General features: G+C 46.1%; 2 protein-coding genes across 2 annotated transcripts; both read right to left on the bottom strand.

The window, feature by feature from the left end:
• Positions 1 to 1,007: 1,007 nt before the first annotated feature.
• LOC121304243 (rRNA 2'-O-methyltransferase fibrillarin-like) lies at positions 1,008 to 5,928 on the bottom strand. The gene is made up of 9 exons (XM_041235267.1): positions 5,820 to 5,928; positions 4,348 to 4,500; positions 3,954 to 4,082; positions 3,698 to 3,792; positions 3,181 to 3,351; positions 2,279 to 2,411; positions 1,745 to 1,857; positions 1,198 to 1,343; positions 1,008 to 1,049 (listed from the first exon to the last, which is right to left on the bottom strand). The coding sequence occupies exons 1-9, from the start codon at positions 5,827 to 5,829 to the stop codon at positions 1,025 to 1,027; spliced, it is 975 nt and encodes a 324-aa protein (XP_041091201.1). The 5' UTR covers positions 5,830 to 5,928; the 3' UTR covers positions 1,008 to 1,024.
• A 1,665-nt stretch (positions 5,929 to 7,593) lies between these two features.
• Positions 7,594 to 17,401, bottom strand: LOC121304223 (RNA-binding protein 42-like). Its single transcript, XM_041235231.1, has 11 exons — positions 16,692 to 17,401; positions 15,690 to 15,757; positions 14,408 to 14,567; positions 13,739 to 13,808; positions 12,951 to 13,016; positions 11,930 to 12,102; positions 11,380 to 11,538; positions 9,127 to 9,270; positions 8,635 to 8,755; positions 8,290 to 8,484; positions 7,594 to 8,172 (listed from the first exon to the last, which is right to left on the bottom strand). Exons 1-11 carry the CDS (start codon positions 16,839 to 16,841, stop codon positions 8,060 to 8,062), a joined length of 1,419 nt encoding a protein of 472 aa, XP_041091165.1. The 5' UTR covers positions 16,842 to 17,401; the 3' UTR covers positions 7,594 to 8,059.
• Positions 17,402 to 21,122: the final 3,721 nt, after the last annotated feature.

Below are 21,122 nucleotides of genomic sequence, written 5' to 3'. Positions count from 1 at the left end.
TTCCAACTTGAAAAAAAGTCAGAAACATTTGTCATTGTAGTACTTCTATATTTAGCAGTATTGAACACTCGGTGCTACATTTAGAAACTAACTTCAAAACGACCAAATACTTAAACTATATGAATCAGCCAAAGACAGACTGAAACACGAGACTTTAAAATGTTTGTCACTGAATTTCACTTTAATATTTCTAAAATGACTAGACACACGCACCTATGACTCATTCCAAAAACCCACACAAAAATCGACATAGAACTGCACTGAACTGACCCAAAGAAAATTGAGTCATATGGTAACCCCATTTCAAACCATGTTTGTGTGAATATTCCAATATTTATCCTGGCACTAGTGAATCAATGTCATTTTCCTCATGCAGACAGAAATACAAATCACAAATTACTCAGTTTAGATATTTGAATAAAAAATAAGCCAAAACAAAAATCCAACAATACAGCATATAAATGATCAGGACATGAATGCATCACAAAATCCAAATTCTTTCCTCACTCCAGTCATTCAGCTTGCCAGCTTCCTTAAGAGTAGTCTAACTAAATAAACTGGTAATTAATCAGTACTAAACTGAGGAATAAAGTCTTGGCAAAAGCAGACACATGGGCCTGGGTTAAATCAACATTATGGCGCCCGCCATAAATTTTGATTGAATTCAGGCCCTGGAAGGCAAAGCATGAAAAAAAACTAAACCAATATTAAAATCACTTAAATGAAAAATAAATCTAAAACTAACAGAACATTTCCATAACAGTTTACTATTTAGCGGCTTTCTTTATTAAAGCTAAAAATATCAGCAGTCGTAAATGTTTGTTTTATACAAGTGAAGAGAAAAAGAAAATAGAAAAATCAGGGAAGACACCGCTAGCCCTGAAAACGGTCCTTTTTTGGCACGTCCGAGTTTTCAAATGGGTCAGGTGAAGCTGCCCCTCCATCCTCATGCTCTCCGCGCCAGGGGAGCGATGGCAGTGCCAGAGTAAAGTTTAAAGTTCAAAACATTCCCCCCCCAGGAGATTCATTTCTTCTGCTTGGGTGGTGGCCTAAAAAACAAAACAAAAATGTGTCAACTAAGCCACAGGCACAATTTAAACTTCAGGGTGGATTTCTTGCTCTGTCTGTGCTCAACGGTTAAACGAGAAGCCGCAGATGGTGAAATGAAAGCAGAGGTGCCCCTGCCTGCCTGCCTACCTGTAGACTCCCACGACCACAGCGTGGTCCCTCTCGTAGGGCTCCAGCGTGAGCTGCTCCTGGGGCTTCATATTCTCCTGAGTCATCTTCTTCACCTCAGCCGCAAACACTGCTTCCGGGGCTGCAGTCGAGTCGATACAGTTCGCCTGGAGAGGGGGGGGGGGCACGACAAAGCCGTGTCAGGAGATGGGGTCCTCAATTCAATACACTGACTAAATCGTCATGCAAGCAGTTTTGCTGCACAATCCCTGGTCCTGCAGGGTTGTGTGCTACTCCAGGTTTAACAGCCAACTATACTACAAAACTACTTCCGAGTTTGGCTGGACGTTTAATGAAACTATTTAGAACAGGGTTAGCTATCTGTATTGTGATGCATGTAGCGTTACAGCCCTAGGTATCATATCACTGCACAGAAACCCAAAATATTTTGAATTTTATAATATTTTTATTCCTAAACTAAACTGCTGTGGTGGAGGGGGGGATTAAATTTACCCAAATCATATTTTTAATCTGCTGCTGTAACCAGCACTGCAGCAGCTCACGGTACCTTAATGGAGATGACAAAGTGGCCTCCGTTCTTCAGGAAGTTGTGCGCATTGAGGGCGACGATCCTGGTCTGGTCAGGCTGAGCAACGTCCGCGAAGATCACATCCACCATGCCTGGGGAGAGGACAGAAACAACAGCATCACTGACCCAGCATCGTGGCACAATGCGAAATGAGGGGGCTGCTTGTATGATGCATAACACAATCACAACGATACATTTAAAATGACAAAACAAACTGGAGAATTTGAAGAGACATGAGGCAAGTGCTGCGATTGGCTTCAATTGAAAGCAGCTGAACAATTGAAAAATTGCCAAATAAAAGGAACAGTGACTTCGACTGAAGTAATTTGTTGCTACTGTCAGAAGCTTGTTTTAAAAACAAGAACACTGCCAATTGCACTTTCGATTAAACAGGTTTTGGAATCGATTAACCCCCCTCCTCCAAACCCAAACCCAACCCTCTTCTCCTGGAACCTCCAGTCTGCGAGTGTGAACTCCTCTCCACTCCACTCCACTCCACTCTCAGTCTCTTACCCACGAGCATCCTGTACTTGTGTGGGTGTCGGGCATCTTCAATGATGGGGATGATGTTGGTTCTCTTCTTGGCCACGTTGAGGAGGTCTCTGCCAGACCTGTGAGAGAACTCCACTGCGTACACCAGCCCCTCCTATCAGAGAAGAGAGCACCCGTCACACACAGCTGGCAACAAACCACGTGTGCCTATTGGAACGCAAACTTACAGCAGCACCAAAAATAAATAAATTCTGACTGTTCCCCTAAAGTTCACATGCAACTATTTTCATACTGTATATTCTAGCCTTCCTGCATGGTGTTAAACTTCACAGAAACCATGACCAGAAGACACAACTGCAAATGAAACAGTGAAGACGACACTACATCATGCAGAGTGCGGAGGGCATGGAACGGGTTATGATGCTGAATCACTGGGCGCCTTTAACTCTCTAGTTTTACCAGGCTACTCTGAACTGGACGGTCGTCGCATTGGCCAGACAGCCTCCTCTCAAGGGTAAATTGTTCTTGCATGCAGAATACTAAGAATATATTTCCTGTCCATTAACACATCCCAGAAACTTGCCTTCTAAAGAGCTGGGCATCTAAAACTGAAGGGTAAAAAAAGTATTTACTTTAAAATAAGTATAGTTAATCATTTAACAGACACTTATCCAAAGCTAATTAGAGACTAGGGGGTGAACTATGCATCATCAACAACTGCTGCTGCAGAGTCACTTCCAATAGGACCTTCTTTGTTTTATTTCTCACACAGTGATTTGCTCAGGGTCACACACAGCGAGTCAGTGGCTGAACTGGGATTTGAACCTCCTGGTAACAAGCCCCTTTCCCTAACCACTGGGACCAGAAAGCCCACCCCCCACCCCCCAGCTGAAAGAGTTTTAAACCCAGCAAACGGCGCTCACCGGTCCTACGATGTCCGAGACGTGCGACACCGTGGTTCCCGAGGCGGCTCCGAGGTACATGACCCGAGCCCCGGGTTTGATGTGAATCTGATCCACTCCTCCCAGGATCGCGGCCGCCAGTTTAGAACGGAACGGGTTCCACGCTCTGTACTCAATCTTCGTCTCTCCTTCCTGCAATTTCAACACATTGTGATTACAGAGCATCTCTCGCACCTCGGCTTCTCAGCGCGCTTTACATGCAGGTTCAAGGAAATACACTGGAAAGCACTATGCAATATCAAGAAGTGTCAATGACAAAAGTAACAATTAATATCAATAATAATAAAACATCTAAACAAAATTAATGACAATTGCAAAAACATGCAATTACATAAAACAATTGTTTGCAGGTTAGGCTTTAAAAAAAGGCTAAAACTATATTAAAAAAAGTCTTTAAAACGAAGGAGTGCACGACTGAACTCAATGCTACGCCGGTGCAGAAGCTAGCCGCGTCTCCCCCAGGCTCTGCCCAGCTCACCTCCACGTTGATCCTCTTCTCTCCGTACACAGAGTCCCCCACCACCATGTTCTTAGTGACCAAAGCATCTTCCTTCCCACGGCAGATGAAGACTCCTGCCAAACACCAGCGAACAACATTTAACACAAAAGAAGGGGCTCCGATCAAACCTGGGGGGCCAGTCGGGTTTAACAGGCAAGATCAGAGGTTTGCAATGCAAGCCCCGGCTCAGTGAATCTGTACCCCTTTACACCCGCTGTAAAAAAAAATGGTTTACCTTCGTGTCTGTGGGGCTCCACCGTGACCCTCTTTCCTCCTCTGAAGCCCCCTCGACCCCCTCTTCCTCCACGGGGCGTCCCGCGACCCCCCCGAAATCCTCCTTCACCTCCCGGGGACCTGAACCCGCCTGGGGAGAAAGACGCACCAGGGGCAGGAGTTAGCAGACAGACACAGTGCTGCATTGCAGACGGCCTCAAATGCATTGCCGGAGTAGAATCGAGACTCCTATTGCACGGCAGTGTCACCCAATCCAGGTTTTACTACCAGCTTGATTAGCTCCAGTATACAGATATAGTGGAAGCCAGGAACTGATCAAACTGCTATGCAACGGGACTCATTTCTATCCCTGATGAGTTTATAAAAAATATATATATACACATATTCTAACGTACCTCTGCTGCCTCCCCGAAATCCTCCTCGGCCGCGGCCCCCCCGGTCTCCGAATCCTCCGCGGCCCCCTCGGTCTCCGAATCCTCCGCGGCCGCCCCGGTCTCCGAACCCACCGCGGCCTCTGTTCCCAAATCCTCCTCCTCGAGGGCTGAATCCTGGACAAGAAATCAGTGAGAGTTCAACACGGGCAGAATCACTCCGCGCACACACACAGTGCGCACCCAAGGATTGGGTCGGGACCTGAAGATTTTCTCCCAGCTGTAATTTTCCGACAGCATCAGCTGCTTTCGGAAAACCTCTTATAGTTTTTTTTTTTTTTTTTTTGCACAGCGAATAGAATATCTTACCAGATTGCAAGCGCTACAGAAATACGAAGCCTAGCCTGTAACTTCTGTTAATTACACAACGCAGAATGATCTGGTTCCAGAAAGTTTGGGGTCTGTGCCCTGAAGATTATGGAAATGCTGCTACCCTGCAGAGAAGTCTAGAGGGGGTCTCTACAGTGGGACTAGAATTTAAAAACTGTTTTCCAAACCCTGTTTACATCTAAATACCCCCTCCCTTTTTTGATGAGAATTGCGTTTGATGCTCCACGGTATTGTAAATGCCTACCTATTTCAGACCGTCATACTGTATAACTAAACATTACAATGGCCGCCTTTCAACATATCTAACCCACGTGTCTTGTTTGTATACATAGTCTGGGAGCTTAGCAAGCACACGTAGCTCTAAACGCGAAACACCCGTGATCCGACCACGTTTATTTCAACAAACTTCCACACGTGGGCTGCAGAATTCAACAGCAGGCTCTGGGCTGGGATACACGGTTCTGTTTATTTGTCAACACACGGGCCTTTGAACAAGCAATGTTCGTTACGGGTACTCGAATTAAACAACTACACATCCGGGCAACAGAAGTAGATTTATTAACAATATCGGCGATATATCGTACATATAACTCCAAGCGCGTTTGTTTCAATCTGTTTCCGGCAACGCTTCCTCGTGTCGTTTTGGTGGCCTCATGGCTACGCTTAGGGAAATAAACGGCGCAGTTATGGTGTCGCAAACTTATCGGTTTTCACCAGAATAAAAACACTCCTGCAAAAAAAAAAAAATCATAATCGCGTATCAGATTAAATAAGATTACGCTGTGCACCGTTTAAACTCGCAACACTGCCGAGGTCTCAATGTTAGTAACTCGGTGTAAACAGTTAGTATTGATTACTAAACACGACTTTTATTGATGCAGCAGCCACGGCTTACACTATTACTATTATCGATTGCTTTATTTACAAAGCGGGCCTAAGGCTTTACCTGCGCCGCGTTATAAGCACTACGGTCGAAACTCACCCCTCTCCCTTCACACTGATCTTAAGATATAAACGTAATTAACAGCGCAATGATGAGTGTTGCGCGCTGCAGATCCCTTTCCCGTACTCCGTGTCGATTGTGTATTTTCAATGGTTGTGTTTACCTGGCCTCATGTCGCGGATGGTTTGTTAGTCCCTGCGAGGTGTGGATGCTTTGCTTGCAGCTCGCTGTCCGCTCTCAGTGTGAGCCGCTGCGCTCCCATCTGCACACACACACACACACGTGGACTCCCCGCGTCCACAATGCACCGCGCCGCGGCGCCCCGCTCCCGCCGCTGCTGCCCCCTAGGCTGGGAGGCATGCAATTACACCTGGGCGCCAGTAATGAACTCGCTCGTTTTAATTCTTCAGTTTAGTCTAAACTGGGCGCCTTCCCTCTATCTTTTTAGATGACTAGCGCCCTCCGTCTGTAGTCCTAAGTCTCCGTTTGATTGTTTTTAACTGGTTTATTCGTGGTCGGATCCATAGATTGGATCCGTGGTCACAAAACGTCATAGTGTTCATATTTTAGCATATAGTTATTTTTTTAGTTTTCTACAGAACAATAACATACATTCCTTTAGTTATATTCAAACTCTAAACACCGAGAGGAAAATGTTTAAAACACCATATATATATAGGAATATATATTTCTAAGTGTTGTTAGCATTGTTCAGCTGTCTCCTGCCCTTACTCGCAGCGTGTCTGCATTAAGAAGCGTGTAAAGACACACTGTTACCCCGGGGTGTGTTTACCGGCTGCCCTTGATCTCCTGTCAGAAGAACCGGTCTTGTGGAACGGAGGTGTGCCTGTTGTGTAGCCGCAGGGTCAGACACAAGCGATGCAAAACGCTGGTAATTACTTTCCAGCGCTTCGTTAAGAGGCAAGTAGCTTCCTATTTCGGTTTATTTATTTATTTTTGAAGCTTTTTTTGCAGTCATTAGGAATGGTTCCTTTTGCAGTTACTCAATCTCTGTGTGTGTGTGTGTGTGTGTATTTATTTATTAATTTTAATAAGTTTGTACTGAGTTGCCTTCACCCACGTTCAGGAGCTGCTCTACCAGTTTCCTGCAATAGATATATGTAACACAGGCTAGATCAGACAAAGCATCTGTACCATACAGTAAGCGCCAGCGCCATCTAGTGCTCTGCTACTTTGGATCAAGTTTCCTTGCTGGCAATACAGGGCTGTGCTCTAGGTGGTAAAACCGAGGTCCTATTGGAAGTGACTCTGCACCAGCTGATGATGATGATGCATATTAGACCCCATAGTCTCTATAAGTCACTTTGGATAAAAGCATCTGCTAAATTAATAATAATAATAATAATAATAATAATAATGTCTAATACAGGCAACTAGAAATGAAGAGCAGTGTCCTAATACATAATTTAAATAAAAATAATAACTAAAAAACTGCTGCATTCTGGTACCCAAATGACCTCACTTCCTGTACTGTAGGTCACAGGATTGATCCTCGGAGTGAAGTCGACAGGAAGGTACCCAGAAAGCAGGTGCAAAAGTTATAAAATAATCCAGCACAGAAAGACAGCTATTGCTCGGGCTCACATAGACGGGACCCTGGCTCTTTAAATTTCACTCTAACGTTTCTCTCAAGAGAGTGTCATTTTGTTTCTTAACTACATGCATCATTTCTTAGCAAATAAACCGGCCTAGCTATTCGTGGTGACTGATCACTGCAATACTTCAAGTCCCTGGAGCTGGCATGAGACCAATACATAATTTACAGAGACTGAAAAGGAACTATTAATTTATTTTTTTATTTTGTTTGCTAAATTATGCAAAGGTTGCATTGCATGCACATAGCCCTGTATGTTGAAGGATCTGCCAATCTGAAAGCGTTGCAGGTAGACATGACCAAAACTCATTCTTTTTAAATTGTGTTTTTATTACAAAAAAGAAATAGAGAATTAGAGACATACTTCACCACACAGAGAACAACTGTAAAGCTAATCAAGTTTTATTATAGTCTGGTAGAAAACCAATTGAAAAAAATAATAAATGGTTTAAAGTTATTTGCGATGTCACAGATAACTGTGAATACTAAAAACAAACAGCTTGGGCTTTACTGCCATCTAGTGGCGACTTGGGAGAAAACAAATAACCTGTCAATACAATCAATAGGTAACCGGTCTGAGAAAACCCGGTCAGAACAGGGAGATTTTTCTTGTAACACTTTCTCAGCAACAAGTCGCTTCATAAGTAATTAGAATGACTGTCTATGTTGTTTGGAGTCATATTGTTAACTTTTTTTTTTTTCCCCTTAAATCTACCCCCTTTGCAGATTTCACCTCTCTAAGTAAGTGACAGTGGACTCCCCCTCCCAACACACAGACCCTCCCTCCCTTATCTCAGTCCCAGCTTCTTCTTATCTTTCTGTTTCTTCCGCACGACCTCGATGTTCCGGTCCTTCCACATGCTCTTTCTCAGTTTGATGGGGCGACTGCCCACGTATTTACCTGAGAGAGAGAGAGAGAGAGAGAGAGAGAGAGAGAGAGATGCAGTCAGACCTGGGCTCAATCACAAATCGCAGCAGGACTGTTTGCTGAACTCGTGGCTGGCTCCGCTCCGCTCACCGTTCATCTCCCGCATGGCACGCACGTAGTCGTTGGGGTCCTTGAAGCTCACAAAGCCGTAGCCCTTGGTCTTGCCTGTGCGCTTGTCCCGAACCACCTTGGCTTTGAGGAAGGAGGGGTAGCGTCCGAACGCCCGGGTCAGGATGTCATCGTTCACCTCGTTACCCAGGTCACCGCAGAAGATCCGGAAATCATCTGAGAGAGAGAGAGAGAGAGAGAGAGAGAGAGAGAGAGGGAGGGAGGGAGAGAGGAAGGAGGTTAGGCACGCACGCAATGCTGCTGTAATTGTAGTGTGCAATTGTAATTGTAATTGCGCCCAGGTGTGCTGGCTTCGCAATGTCTCACCCGTGTCCCACTCCAGGAGACTCTGGTCCTCCCAGGACGTCCCGGCCGCAGTGCGAATGCAGCGCTTCACCTTCTCCTGCTTGTTCTTCTTCCTGTCCTCCGCACTGCTGCCCTCTAGTGCCTGGGGGGGTGAATCGAGACAATTCAGAACATGTGCCGAGGAATGCCAGTACCAGGTGCAATCCCAATTGGACGAATGGTGAGTAAAAGAGAAGTAGAATTACTGACACACACACCCACGTATCCTATATTATAATAATAAAATAAAATTACCTATATATCTATATCTATAAATATTATATATGGAAATAAGTCTCCCACTGCATAGCAGTTTGATCCAGTCCTGGTTTCACTGCGAGTTTAACAAGACACACCTGAGCATGTTACCTAGACACTGGGGCTAATTAAGCTGGTAGTAAAATCTGGAATGGGTGAAACTGCTATGCACCTGGAATCTCTCTCTGCTCTTCCCCTCTCCCCTCCCCTCCCTACCTCAGCGTGCACAGGCTCCTGCTCAGGCATGCTGGGTCCGATCACCGACTCGTCCAGCGCAGCGGAGGCCTCCTTCTCTTCCATCAGCACCGCTGCTGCCGCCAACGCTGCCTGCTGCTGCGCCACCGACGCCAACAGCTCCTCCTGCAGAACCACACACACACACACAGGACTGAGAACCCCACACACACACACACAGGACTGAGAACCACACACACACACACACACAGGACTGAGAACCACACACACACACACACACACACAGAGAACCCACTCACACACACACACAGGACTGAGACCACACACACACACACACACACAGGACTGAGAACCACACACACACACACACACACAGGACTGAGAACACACACACACACACACACACAGGACTGAGACACACACACACACACACAGGACTGAGAACCACACACACACACACACACAGGACTGAGAACCCACACACACACACACAGGACTGAGAACCACACACACACACACACAGGACTGAGAACCACACACACACACACACACACAGGACTGAGAACCACACACACACACACACACAGAACTGAGAACACACACACACACACACACACAGGAATGAGACTGAGAACCACACACACACACACACACACACACAGGACTGAGAACCACACACACACACACACACACACAGGACTGAGAACCACACACACACACACACAGGACTGAGAACCACACACACACACACACAGGACTGAGAACACACACCACTCACACAGTGACCCACCTGTGTCCCACTCTTGGTGTGTGTGTGTGTGTGTCCCACTCTTGGTGTGTGGACTGTGACACACCTGACAGACTGACACACACACACACACACACACAGGACTGAGACACACACACACACACACACACACAGGACTGAGAACCACACACACACACACACACAGGACTGAGAACCACACACACACACACACACACACAGGACTGAGAAACACACACACACACACAGGACACAGAACACACACACACACACACACAGGACTGAGAACCACACACACACACACACACAGGACTGAGAACACACACACACACACAGGACTGAGAACCCACACACACACACACAGGACTGAGACACACAGGACACAGAACCACACACACACCACACACAGGACACCACACACACACACACACACACAGGACTGAGAACCACCACACACACACACACACAGGACTGAGAACACACACACACACACACACACACACAGGACTGAGAACCACACACACACACACACACACAGGACACACACACACACACACACACACACACACAGGACTGAGAACACACACACACACACACAGGACTGAGAGAACACACACACACACACACAGGACTGAGAACACACACACACACACACACACAGGACTGACCACACACACACACACACACACAGGACTGAGCCTCTGACTCTGTGTGTTGTGTGGTGTGTGTGTGTCCTGACTCTTGGTGTGGTGTGTGGTGTCCTGACTGACTTGAACCACACACTGCTCACACACCTGACCTGAACCTTGGTGTGTGTGTGTGTGTCCCACACTCTTGGTGTGTGTGTGTGTTGTCCACACACAGGACTGAGAACCACCACACACACACACTGTCCTGTGTGGTAACCACACACACACACACTTGTGAACACAAGGACTGAGAACCACACACACACACACAGGACTGAGAACCACACACACACACACACACAGGACTGAGAACCACACACACACACACACAGGACTGAGACACACACACACACACACATGACTGAGAACCACACACACACACAGGACTGAGAACCACACACACACACACACACACACACACAGGACTGAGAACACACACACACACACACACAGGACCACACACACACACACACACAGGACTGAGAACCACACACACACACACACAGGACTGAGAACCACACACACACACACACAGGACTGAGAACCACACACACACACACACACACCCAACCACTCTTGGTGAGACTGTGTGTGTGTGTCCCTGACTCAGTACTGCGACCTGAGAACCAGAGTCATTTAACCTCCTTGTGCTCCGTCATTCGGGTGAGACGTCAAACAAAAAAGGTCCTATTGGAAGCGACTCTGCATCGACTCCAACCACACTGAATTCCGAATGAACCACACCGCCCCCACTGTGACGGGAGGCAGTGCTGCCGGGCTGTTCATGCAGAGAGAGTGACGCCGGGAACGGCTTCTTACCACACGGGCCTGGCGGGCTGCATTGCGGCCTTCCTGCTTCCTGCTGACGGGCGCAGCGGTGTAGACTGTGGGGGCCGCCTGGATCACAGTGGGGCTCATCTTAGGAGGGGCCTGCATCACCGGCCTGGGCACAGGAACCATGTGCGTCATACCACCCCCCTGGGGAGAGAAGGGGACTCGTTAATCAGCAGGCAGGTGGCTTTTTTTTGGGGGGTTAACCTCGTTATAATTTGGCATACCCCAGCACAGTTTACCCAGACTGCATTATCGCTCTGCTGTTTCGGAGGGATCAGTCCCAGAATTCTTTCAAAGGAACAATTGCCGCGATTGTTCAACGGCTTTCATTTTGAAGCCGATCAAAGAAAATCGACAAACAAAACAGTGACTCGGATTCAAGTCATTTTGCTGCCACTGCGGGAATCTAATTTTAAAACAAGAACACTCTGCTAATGGCAATTCTGATCAGTGATGAATTGATTTTAAAGGGGGATGGGAATTAAAAGAACAGGAATCGACCCCAACCCTGATCAGCAGTGTTCAAAGTACTTACCGGTAACATTGGTCCCATAGTGCCCATGTTCCCCATATGTCCCATGTGATGCTGTGGCGGTCCAGGCATGGGGGGTCTCATCATCATGGGGGGAGGCGGAGGAGGTCTGGGCATGGGGGGGGCCACCATTGACTGAGGAGGGGGGCCACGCATCATGGGCATTCTGTGCCCGCCTGCAGAGAGAGGGGGAGGGGGCAGCGTTACTAGCTGGGTCTCATAACCTGCAGCACGCCATCCACGGGAGGCTGGTTTCCCTGCAGCTGTGCTTCTCTCTGCTGCAGAGAATGTCGTGAAACTTCATCCCTGCAGGCGCTCGCTGGTATAATCTGACATGTGTTTTTACTTACAATTATCGTAATTATTGCAATTATTATTAATCAAATTAGACTTCTACAGGATAGATAGATATCCATGCTATGGCCAAAGGTTTTCCATCATCACCCTAGAGAATGAACTCATTCTGCTTCATAAAGTCGAATGAAACCTGCTGGAATAATGTAACGTTAACATGTTGAATTACACACTGCTTTGTAGTTTTCCATATACATAACGAAAAAACTGACCAACTGAAAAAATGTCACATTTCGATCTAAATGCTGCTGTACTATTACAGCTTCCGGAAGATAATAAAAACGATCTAAATTATGTTAATATAGTTGTTGTTTTTTGGGGGGATTTTTTTCCCCTCCAATCATAAAATTCTAGGTAATGCAAAACTTTTTGGCCACAGCTTTGTGTAACTATATTCACCAGGGATGGAATAAGGCTCCCATTGCACAGCAGTTTGATCCAGTCCTGGTTTTACTAAGAGTTTAATAAGACAGCTGTGCTTGGTACCTAAACACTGGCACTAAATCAGGCTCTTTTTAAAACCTGAACTGGATGAAACTGCTGTGCAACAGGAGTCTTATTTCCATCCCTGTATTCACACACATACAACACACTGACAAAGACGTCCTCTGATTTCATAAGCACAGCTTTTTAGCTTGACAGACGAACACAACTGAACAGGAAGCAGTACCTGGTCTCTGGAGGATGTGTGGTACGAATGCTGGTCTCATGACAGAGGGAGGCGGGGGAGGAATTCCTGGGATAGAAGGACAGAGTCAGGGTTCAAGCACTGAACAGAACAGGTTTAACACTTTACACAAGATGGGCTGACTGCACCACAAAACCCTCTGCTATTATTACTATTATTATTATTATTATTATTATTATTATTATTATTACTAATTAGTCATTTAGCAGACGCTGTTCTCCAAAGCGACTTCCAGAGACTAGGGGGGTGAGCTATGCATCATCAACAACTGCAGCTGCTGTAGAGTCACAAAGGTGTTAATAAGCAAGTGACATTTGAACGAGGAATGCCCGTACCAAGTTTTATTACATGAGCGATTCTCAAGACAGTTATAAAAAATTAAAAGTTGTGCAATTGCACAGCCGTCTCCGCTACACCCCAGTCTCCATGGATATGCATGGTTGGAGGAGATTCATTCTTGAAATGCAAGAACTACAATTTTTTTTTTTTTTTTTTCCAAGTCTTGGCCGCGCTCAAAAACAAAACCAAAACGCAGGCAAGACAAAATGTCACCAAAAATGTACCAGGCAGCATGCAAAGCCAAGTCAATTAAATTAAGTGTTTGTTTGTTTATCTCAAGATCCAGAACTCTTAGAAAAAAGTATTTTGTACACATCTGAACGATCAAAAACAAAAAATGTTCCCCCCTAGGATCACGGAAACATTAAGAGTTTAGGAATGTTTTTTTGCTGTCGGAGCTGGGTATTCCTCCCTGCATCACGACGACCCACCTGGTCCTACAAAAGCACTGGGGGGCGGCACAACGAAGGCAGTGGCTCTGGCTTCCAAGCTCTGCTGGACCTGCAGGGGAGAGAGCGAGAGAGGATACTGGGTCAGAACACGCAGGAAAGCTCTCTGCTTCACAGACGCAGCAGGCCTCTTCATAAACAACTCTGCTACCTTCCCACAAACACAGAAATCTCTCCTCGAGTCACTGTGTGCACAACCATATCACGTTAACTTTCCTAACTGTTTTCAGATTTTAATTATAATTTTCTTTCTAGAAATAAAAGTATATTGCCGGTAGGGTATACACATCCTTCACACTTATTCTAGTTTTTTTCTTTCATAGGCTGCACGAGTTCCTTCATCCAGCCACTGGGGAGCGTTTAAGAGTCTAGTTTGTAGCGCACTCTGAAAAGCGAAGGATTTTCCCACAGCCTGTTTCACTGAGACCGACCCTCTCAACCACTGAGACCGATTCAGTTAGGATTGCTTTCAAGTCTTATGCACTGGATTAGAGAGACAAGAAATACTGGAGGTTGATGAATGAATTAATCAATCACACACACACACAAAAAATAAAACTGGATTACTGAACAAAAATGTATTACCTCACTCCACCACGCACCTGTGCACAGGTGCAAACCCCAGCGCAGGGCTGCGCGTGTCGCTCTCACCTGTCTGTAGGTGTTGGTTCCTATGATGGCCCGGATCACGGGTTCTGCTGGCATGGCGACGGCTACAGGCCCCGCCTCCGGCTCCGCCTCCACCTCCACCTCCACCTCATCTGTGACTGAGGGCCCCGAGACTGGCGCACCCAGCACCTCCTGCTCAAACCTAGGAGGGAGAGAGAGGCGCTGCAGGGTAAGGCTCTGGGATCAGGGATGTCCCGCACATACAGCTCTGGCCAAAGGTTTTGCATCACCCTACAGAACTAACTTCATTTTACTTCGTCAAGTCAAGTGAAACCTGCTAAATATTAAGTGCAACATATTTTAAAGTTTTCCCATTCTGTAGTTTTACCAGATACTCAACAGACAAAAACTGTGACATGTCGAAATCTAACACGAAATATTACTGTACTACTGTTCTGGCTTCCGGTAGATTTTATCAATATTGTTTTGTTTTTTTTTTCTTCGATTACAGGATGCTAAATAAAATATCTAAACTGAGTTCATATAGTTTTGTCTCATCTTATAATTCTAGGTAATGCAAAACTTTTGGCTGCAGCTGTACTACACTGCAGGGCTGAAGAATCATTGTGCACACACACACACCGTGCCCAAGGATTTGGTCTAGCTGACACTTTCAGGAGGGAGGGGTACGCTTTCACCTCAGCCCCAGCTGCTGCTGGAACCCCCCTTCTTAGCTAATGAAATCTCCTACCAGATTCAAAGTGAAACAGAAATATTAAGCCAAGCCTATAACTTTCATCTTTTCATAATCACGTGGTTCCAGAAGGTTTGGAGTCCGAGCCCTGAAGATTCTGGGCATGCGGCTGCCCTGCTATACTGCACTTGTGCAATACATTATAACAGTGAAAAACACTACAGAGCTGTAAAACATATAGACTGCTGGCACACTTCAATACTGTTCAGCAGCTTTTACATGCAAACCTGCCAATCTTATGCTTTCCCAAAACCAGGATGGAAATAAGACTCCTATTGCACAGCAGTGTCACCCAGTCCAGGTTTAACTACCAGCTTGATTAGCCACAGTGTATAGGTAACAAGCTATGCCACGGGAGTCTTGTTCCCATCCCCTGCGATGTGAGATTATGTGGCGTTGCAAATCCAACGCGAGCTACTTTAGCCGGAGCGATATTACCCAGGTGCTCGTCCCCGTCGACTCTCCCATTATATGCAGACCCTGATTAGAAGTGGCGGGAGACGCTGAGCAGGTTTCACTGCAGTTGTATTGACAAAGGTGGGTCTCAATAAATAAAGCTGAAATACTCACAGAGCCATCTCAGCCTCCATCTCCTTCAAACGGTCCTCTCCTATCTTGACCGCCATCTTCGCTGTAGTCTGCAAGAGTAAACACCGATGCTTGAATAGCAGGGCTGGGGTGTTATTGCAATGCAGGGCTGGGGCAACACTGTATTTGTTTGCAATTTTAGAAAACCCAATTTGTTGCTCATCAGTTGAAGTCACATAAAGCTGCTGAATTGTGCTGGGAGTTAACTTGCTTTCTGAGCTATAATCATTTGCTCATTCCTGGGCAAGTGTACCACTTTTTAACACGTACAAAATAAGACCTCACCGGCAATTCTTACAGCCACAAATCTGACCTGAAGTGCAGGTAGAGACTTTTTAAAGCTCATGCTGTATGCTTGAAAGATTCAAATTTTTATATATATATTTTTTCGTAAATATACACAGCGTGTGACCAAGGGGATTCCTCCTTACAGTAATATCACCCGAGCCCCGTGTGGAAGCCATTCTGACTGCAGCTCTTTAACTTAACGCATTACTCTAACCAGTCCTACAATGCCTACAACTTCTCTTTGCTTCACAATATGAATAAACCTGCGCAAGAAACGTATTCTCCGATCTGAGCGGCACTTCATTCACGAAAGCAATACTCTTAACAAAGCTGTGCAGGTTTAACTGTAAACGATCCTAACCAGCAGACTATTTTGTTAAAAATAACATCCCGTTTAGGGTTACAGACTTCACAAGCACTGGAAGTTAGCGGTTTTTAAATTAATGTAACACGAATTCCGATTGAACTCCATAGCCTATCTTACTAAATAGATTCCTACACTCATTTCGGGTGAGACTGGTGTTGGTGTGTTTTTTTTGGTATTTAACAGGGGAGGGGAAATAACCTATAATGTCCTGCTAGTTGTGGGAAATTCTGTCCCATCTGCTAATGTTAACTTTGAACAGCAAGACTACACTTCTGGGCACTGATTGAACACTTAAACCCCAGATAAATCAATCTTCTCCCGACACGTACCTCTTGTGCAACCTCGATCTTACTATACAATCCGCTTTTTTTTTTTTTTTTTTCTAGTTTTGATGGATCTCGTTGCTGTAAATCTCTCTTCTGCAAAACCAGCTCCTTCTGCGTCCTCGCTGGAGACAAGAGGCGCTCCGGGGCTGTCATCAACGTGGGACGGGAAAACGGTTTGTTTTTGTTTCCGGTGACGTTATCGTGTGGGAGGCGTGGGTTTTTTTTTTTTTTTTTTTTTAATGTGTTTGATTCTGTGTTTTCAGTTCAAATGGTCGTATAGTGAAATACGAATAGAAAACTCTGCGAGAGTAGGAGAAGGCGCTTAGCTGCATTCGCAGATATCAGCAATAGAATCCGTTCATGTAACGCAAGACCTTCACGTTTGGGAAAAAAAAAAAGTGTATTTCTATATATTGAATAATGCACAGCACATGCTTAGGCTAGCCGAGTCTACATGATCGATGCTCTGTAAACATGTTTATTAACATGCCTTTACAAGCACAGCACTGGATTCTGCATTGAACGCGTTTAGCTTTCTGGATGACCCCAATATGTTTAGCATGGTGAAGAATCAGGAAAATGATCTGCCCAAACATTTAAATACAGGAGCATTCTTCTATATCAGAAGTTAAAAAGCTTTCATAAAGCCAGATTGTCTTCAGAAGCCTGAAACTCGGAGGAGTCCAAACCCTGTCTTCAGAATGATGCAAACAGTTTCAAATGTTTATTAAAAGTCATATATTTCCAGGGCTCTTGTGTGCGTTCCTCGCTGTAGGAATTCAACACGGGACGCTTTACGGAGCAACACTGCCCTCTAGTGGACTGGCACGGAAACACCACTTCGTATTTTTATTACCACAAGGGGGAAGGTATAAGAGAAGCAATGAGACCCAATTTAAACTCTCGCTCCTTTAGCTCGAAGAAAGAAAGAAAGTCCCGATATTTACCCATAGAATATATATGTGGTACGTCTATTATACAGTGATGCATAAAAACTGAACCGCCGTACGTCACCAGTATTGTTGCATGCATAGTTTTCTTTGGTGACGGTGAAAATTAGGAACGCCCTTTTCCCCGGTACCAGGAGAGCCGGTCTCCGGGATCCAGTTTCACAAACAATTCATTTAGTGCCGGGTGTGTGACTGTCTGCAGTACCGCTTGTCGCCCACTAGATGTCAGCGTTGACTCGTATGTTATCGCCCGCGTTACAGGCGTGTGTAATAAATTCCTTCTCGCCCTCCCACGCCGGAGCTAAACTGCACACAAAAAAATTACAGTACTCCAGCGACCTGAGCTCAGATTCACGTGGTTTGACAGGCGGTACTGTAGATTGTAAATGCACATCACTATACTGTCGTGAAATAACATTGCAACCACAATTTCTGAGCTATATAGAGGTCTATAGGAAAGAGATCTCCACTCTCAACACTGCAGAGCTGTATAGAGGTCCATAGGAAAGAGATCTCCACTCTCAACACTGCAGAGCTGTATAGAGGTCTATAGGAAAGAGAACTCCACTCTCAACACTGCACAGCTGGAATGCAACAAGTAGAATATTGTCCTGTGTTTAGTGTCTGTATCTCAGGGCTGGAATTTGCAGTGAAAACCCCACAGAATGATTTAAAAGAAGGGAGGGGCCAGTCAAAATTAAGAACATTTCCAAAGCAGAAGACAACAAGCAGAATTGTGTTCTTTATCCTGTGTGCTGCTTTCTAGCTCTGTGCTCTGTTTGTATGCTCTGTGCTCCGGTTTTGTGCTTCGTGTTCCGTGTTCCGTGTTCCGTACTCCGTGTTCTGTTCTGTTTGTTCCGTGTTTTCTGTCCCCTGTGTAGCATTTCCCTCAAGTGTCAGAGAGAGAGGGAGATGTCTTGTCACACAGAGGCTCTGTCCCTATTAGATATGAGAGGAGGCTGTGACCGGTTGCTATGAAACCCTCTCCTCCTCTCTATTTATATCCTTCTGTTTCTTCCTCTCTGTTGCCATCACCTCTGGAGCCCTAGGTTCCAGTCTGGGGGGCTAGGTGGCGCTAGCGAGTTCATGTTAATACACTAGACCAACTTTCCATGTTCCTCTGGAGGCCTGGGGTCCAAAAAGGGGGGGGGGGGGGGGGGGGGTAGGTGGCGCAGTGTGTGGTGTCACACAGTGTGTCTCAGTGTAGGTCCCTCTGTTGGGTGTAGTGCAGCTGTGTTTCAGCTCCCTGTCTCTGCGATCTCCACTCACTCCCCAGTCACGACGAGGGAGTCGAGGGACAGAACGTCTATAGCTCCGTCTTGCACACACAGTGCTCAGTCACGACGAGGGAGTCAGGGACAGAACTTCTATATCACGCTCACCTGTCTGTGCACACATAGTGTGTGTGTGTGTGGTGTGGTGTGTCTCAGAACGCTCCCATAATCACGTCTCACACTCCACACACACAGTCACACAGTGGTGTGTGTGTGAGTGCTGTGTCTATCAGTCAGGCCTTGCAGAGTCTTGCAGTAGTATGTGCAGTGTGTGTGTGTGTGTGTGTGTGTGTGTCAGTGCTGGGGAGTCGAGTGACAGAACGCCCTCAGCTATTGTGCCGTGTGTGTGTGTGTGTGTGTCAGTGTGTCAGTGCAGTGCAGTTGTGTGTGTGTGTGTGTGTGTGTGTGTCAGTGCTGCTCCCTCAGCTCCCTGTCTTGCAGATACAGTGCAGTGTTGTGGTTTCTGTCAGTGTATCTTGCTCTCTCGCTTTGGTTTCTCTCAGTGTGTCTCGCTCCCTTGCTGTGGTTTTTCTGCAGAGCTGCAGCAGTGGCTGTGTTTCTGATTCAGCCCCGCTTGCCTCTCTGCTACACCTGCCTGGTTTGCAATGGCTTTTTAATAAGCTTTACCAGACCTCCTTATGCTTTACCAGACCTCTCTGTGCTTTACAATGCTTCCCTGTGCTTTACCAGACCTCTCTGTGCTTTACAATGCTTCCCTATGCTTTACCAGACCTCTCTGTGCTTTACAATGCTTCCCTATGCTTTACCAGACCTCTCTGTGCTTTACAATGCTTCCCTATGCTTTACCAGACCTCTCTGTGCTTTACAATGCTTCCCTATGCTTTACCAGACCTCTCTGTGCTTTACAATGCTTCCCTATGCTTTACCAGACCTCTCTGTGCTTTACAATGCGCTCACGAAGTGTTACGTAACTGAGAGACCGAAATCCTCTGGTAGAGACAGAAATGGGAGAAGGAGACCAGGTGATGACCTCGAGTGAAAATGGAAGCAGGCACTCTCTCTGTGTCCTCTCACTGTTCCTTTCGCCGTCCGTAACACAGAGTCGACATGTAAGCACACTAAAAGCTGGGTACATCTCTAGTATCAGCCCCCCCCCCATGCAAGTGCTTTCGTACGTTCCTCCTTCTCTGGTGGCGGTGGCGGGGGGGGGGGGGGGATAGAGAAGGGGCTGAGGTTAGTGTGGTCACACTCACACACACACACACAGAGCCAGGTTTACCAGCGCAAGCAGAGATGCACAGAGGATGGTGCAGCACTGACTCTCATTCAGCTCACAATTCACTTTCTCGCTATAAAAAAAATAAATACAAATATCCTATTTATTCAGCTCAATCAAGGAAGTCCAGATGAATACAGACGAAACATTTGCTCAAATAATTTTACTACGAGTGTGATGTCATTTTGATTTTCTCAAGTTAATATCTCTCTTTTTGTAATTTGCACAACTCCCAAGAAAGTTGGCTTTTCTTAACTTCAATGCATTCTATGATTTGACTTTTTTACTATCATTCTGAAAGTTTCCCACAGTGACAGCCCAACAAAGTGTACTGAAGCACAGTGACAGCATGAGAAAGCATAGGCAAGCATTGCAAAGCACAGAGAGGTCTGGTAAAGCATAGGCAAGCATTGCAAAGCACAGAGAGGTCTGGTAAAGCATAGGCAAGCATTGCAAAGCACAGAGAGGTCTGGTAAAGCATAGGCAAGCATTGTAAAGCACAGAGAGGTCTGGTAAAGCATAGGCAAGCATTGTAAAGCACAGAGAGGTATGGTAAAGCACAGGGAAGCATTGTAAAGCACAGAGAGGTCTGGTAAAGCATAGGCAAGCATTGTAAAGCACAGAGAGGTCTGGTAAAGCACAGGGAAGCATTGAAAAAAAGTCCGACATTTCTGTTCTGCACAGACCCAAGGTTCCCAGGTCGGGCTCCCACCCGACTCCTCAGTCTTGTGTCACACGACCCCAAGGACTATTTATTATCTCTGGAGAGCATTTTTTTTTTTTTCATGCCAGAGGTCTGTGTTGCTTGTTGTGGGGGGGGGTCACTCTATTAGGTCAAGGCCAGGGAGTTATTAGCTGGAAATATCAGCTAGATGAGCCCATGGAAAACATTTCTCTACTGTTAAAAAGTAGATACAGAGGGAGGAGGCTTCACAAGGCAGCGTTGTGCCCATAGTGCAGAGACCGGGAGGGG

Source organism: Polyodon spathula, chromosome 37, assembly GCF_017654505.1.
Source record: "Polyodon spathula isolate WHYD16114869_AA chromosome 37, ASM1765450v1, whole genome shotgun sequence".
Lineage (NCBI taxonomy): Eukaryota > Metazoa > Chordata > Actinopteri > Acipenseriformes > Polyodontidae > Polyodon > Polyodon spathula.
The sequence above is the reverse complement of the archived record's forward strand: the minus strand, read 5'-3'. Positions and strand labels throughout refer to the sequence as shown.